Below are 4,047 nucleotides of genomic sequence, written 5' to 3'. Positions count from 1 at the left end.
CAAAGTGAAGCACACTGCTAATGGAGAAGTAGAAAGATACAAAGCTCGTCTTGTTGCCAAAGGCTACAAGCAAAAGAAGGGATTCGACTATGATGAAGTCTTTGCACCAGTTGCTCGACTTGACACCGTGAAGCTTATCTTCTCACTTGCATCTCATCACAAGTGAAGATGTACCATATGGATGAAGTCAGCATTTCTCAATGGCTACCTTGAAGAAGAAGTTTATATTGAGCAACCGGAGGGGTTATATCCTTAAAGGCATGAAAGATAAAGTGTATAAGTTACGAAAAGCTTTGTATGGGTTGAAGCAAGCACCCCGAGCATGGAATACACGGATCGATCATTATCTCCAAGGATACGGCTTTGTCAAGTGCCCCTATGAATATGCCACCTATGTGAAGAAAAAAGGAGATGATATTTTGATAATATGTTTATATGTAGATGACCTTCTTGTGACAGGTAGTAGCAAGGAAATGATTTATGAATTCAAAGTAGCTATGGGCAAGGAGTTTGAAATGACGGTGGAGACTTGATGTCCTATTTTCTTGGCATCGAGGTAAAGCACAGAGAAGATGGCATCTTCATTTCTCAAGGGAGATATGCAAGAAACATTCTAAAAAAATTTAAAATGGAGAGTTGTAAGGAAGTAAACACCCCGGTGGCTTATGGAGAAAAACTTAATAAAGAAGGAGAAGGCAAGGAGGTGAACTCGACTCTCTTCAAAAGTCTTGTTGGAAGTCTTCGCTATCTCACTATAAGTCGGTCCGATATTGTTTATGGAGTTGGTTTGATTAGTAGATATATGGAGCATCTAAAGGAGTCATTGGATGGCGGCAAAGAGGATTCTTAGATATCTTAAAGGAACTCTTGATCATGGTATATTTTATGCTCATTCCAATGATGCAAGTTTAATTGATTTTTCTGATAGTGATTGGGGTGGAGATCTTGATGAACGGAAGAGCACTTCCGGTTATGTTTTTTATTTTGGTGCTAATGCTTTCTCTTGGAGCTCAAAGAAGCAACCTATTGTGGCACTATCTACATGTGAGGCGGAGTATGTTGCAGCGGCATCATGTGTATGTGAGGCTATATGGTTGTGCAATTTGCTAGAAGAATTGGATCATCCACAAAAAGAGCCTATAAAGATCAATGTTGATAACAAATCTGCTATTGAGCTAGCCAAGAATCCAGTCCAACATGGAAGAAGCAAACATATCGACACTAGATTCCATTTTCTTCGTGATCAAGTCAAAAAAAGAATTGTGGAGGTTGTGTATTGCAAATCAAAGGAACAAGTTGCTGATATATTCACAAAATCACTCAAAAAAAGTGAAGACTATCAAAAGCTGAGGAAGATGCTTGGAGTCATAGCACCAAGATGAACAAGTTTAAGGGGAGAATTGTTGGATTATTTTAAACTTATCATTAAATGACTTTGGAAAACTAAAAGACCTCTTGGAAAACTAAAGGGTCTCTTGGAAATCTGAAAGGCCTCCTTGTGAAAAGGAATAGACTTCTTGATAGATGAAGAGTTAAATACATAGAATTCTGTAAATGCTTCTTAGTATTCCATGCATGAATTAAATGCTATGGAATATAAAAAGGCATCTAGGCATCTATAAATAGGAAGGTGATTTGTCCATTGTGGTGTGTGAAGCAAGTATTCTTCTTGTCATCTTTCCACCATAAGAAAAGAGTGTTTATTATTTTTATATTTGAGATTCTTCAATTCTATCACTTTTTTAGTATTAAAGGCCAATCCAATGGAGCTAACAATGAAGATGATAAGGGATAATCCTGATGATGACACATATTAAACTTGAAATCCTTATTTGGATGGCGATCTACCTATGTAACATGCAGAGGAGTCGGAGGGGTTCCTCTCCCCTCTCATCACCCCGGCTCCAGCAAACTCTTGTTTGCCATAGCGAGAGAGATGTAAGGTTGGCTGAGATCTAGGATTTTCAGCTCATGAGCCGAATATTTGAAAATTGGATATCGGTGGAGACGGTTTGGTAACAGGATCTTAAAAAAAAAAAAAAAATGATTCTAATTTCTGACAAAGGCTAACTTAATGGAGCTAGCAATGACAATGACGGGGGATGATAATCCTCACGATGACACATGTTAAACATTAAATCCAACTTAGCTCATCGGATTTAGCTAGCTAGCTATGACAACTAACTTTTGCGCATCCGTGTAATCCTTATCCGGCCGGATGGCGATCATGCATTTACGATCGATAACATGCATCTGGTGCTATAAAAAGAGATCAATAGCCATATTCCCCCACATGCATCTAAACTAAATACGTAGAGCACCCATGCCATTGCGTATCTTTTCTAGCAATGTTAAACGATCCAAGTTCAACAATGGCCTTTGCTTCAACGAAGTCGGCGTCGTTCCTATTGCTGCTCTTCCTCCTTGTTGCGCTCCCATCTCTCTCCCACCAGCAACACATCCGCCTCATCGACCGTGATTCCCCTGAGTCCCCTCTCTTCGAATCGAGCGCCGCCACCCTGGCCGACAAGTGGCGGAGGATCCATCGGCGCTCGGTCGCCTACCGTGACCACTTCCAAGCAGTCATGGAAGGCCGCCGCAAGTTGTTGTCGACGCCGCTAGCTGCACAAAACCTACAGGAGGCTGGCTTCGATCAGGTCGGTGGGGAATACCTGATGGAATTCACCATCGGCACTCCTCCGGTAAAGGTAACGGGGATGCTGGATGTGGCGGGCGACTTCATCTGGACTCAGTGCGAGCCATGTCCCAACTGCAGCCCCCATCTCGGCCCACTCTACGACCCCTCAAAGTCCTCCACAAGCACCACCTTCTCCTGCTCATCCAGCGAATGTCTCACTGTCCCGCATCACGTTTGCGGCGGCAACGAGACGTGTCGGTACGTCCGGGAAAACGAGAGTGGCGTCGAGACCAACGGCCTCCTCATCTCCGACGTGCTCGCCATCGACGGTGTCACCTATTTTGGTAAGGTGCCTTTCGGCTGCGGCAACGACAACTCTTTCTCTACGAGACTAGCTCCGGCGAGGGTGGGTCTCACCGGGAACGAGTACTTCTCGCTCGCGTTCAGATCTAATAACTCCACACCGTTTACCTTCTCCCACTGCTTTAGGAAGGATTTTGATAACCCCTCCGCCGGGAACACCTCTAGTGAGCTGCACCTGGGGAAGGAAGCACGGCTAAACGGTAGGTCGTCGCCGTTAGCCATGTGCCCGACGGGCAGGAACCGGTTCTTCTCGCCCACCTTACTTGGGATGGGCGTCGGCACGAGGGCGCTGAACCTGACGAAGGAGTTGGTGGGCGGGAACTGCTCCATCCTCTTCACCTCGTCGACGCCCCTCACCTTCTTGAAGAAACCATTTTTCGATCTAGTGGCGTCCACGGTGACGGAACAGGCTCACCTTCCGGAGCTGCCGCGCCGAGCGAATGACCCTTGGGACTTGTGCTTCAACGGGACCTTTCAGGATTTGGTGGGGTACCTCCCAAAAATATTGGTCTCTTTTGATGGTGAAGTGGCGCTGCCCTTGTGGAAGGAACAAATATATGCTGAGGTGGATCATGGAAGGACCTGCCTTCTCATGGCACCAACCGACGGCGTTAATATGATCGGGACTTACTTTCAGATGAACAGAAATATTGGATATGATCTTCGTAGTAAATCCGACTATCTGCTCTATTTGGATCCTGATCACTGCGGCTGACCATGATTCATTAATTTCATCAAGTGAATGTATATATGTGTCTGATCAATATATATATATATATATATATATATATATATATATATATATATATATGCATGCACATATGCCTCTATATATATATATATGCATATAATTCATGATGTGCAGATTTAGGTCTAGGTATTACATATGGATTTTAGTTATGAATTGTTATATATATTATTAGTTGGAACTACTGATAAGTATTTCAATTGTTCTATTTCAGTTGTTCATCTTTCTAATACAAACTCATATACAATCATTAGTGTTTGATCCCTCGTTATCTATCTATCTATCTAATGTACATACA

General features: G+C 43.2%; 1 protein-coding gene across 1 annotated transcript; it reads left to right on the top strand.

Moving 5' to 3' along the window:
* Positions 1-2,372: 2,372 nt before the first annotated feature.
* Positions 2,373-3,716, top strand: LOC140856202 (probable aspartic protease At2g35615). The gene has a single exon (XM_073253345.1). The coding sequence runs from the start codon at positions 2,373-2,375 to the stop codon at positions 3,714-3,716; it is 1,344 nt and encodes a 447-aa protein (XP_073109446.1).
* Positions 3,717-4,047: the final 331 nt, after the last annotated feature.

Source organism: Elaeis guineensis, chromosome 3, assembly GCF_000442705.2.
Source record: "Elaeis guineensis isolate ETL-2024a chromosome 3, EG11, whole genome shotgun sequence".
NCBI classification, from domain to species: domain Eukaryota; kingdom Viridiplantae; phylum Streptophyta; class Magnoliopsida; order Arecales; family Arecaceae; genus Elaeis; species Elaeis guineensis.
The sequence above is the reverse complement of the archived record's forward strand: the minus strand, read 5'-3'. Positions and strand labels throughout refer to the sequence as shown.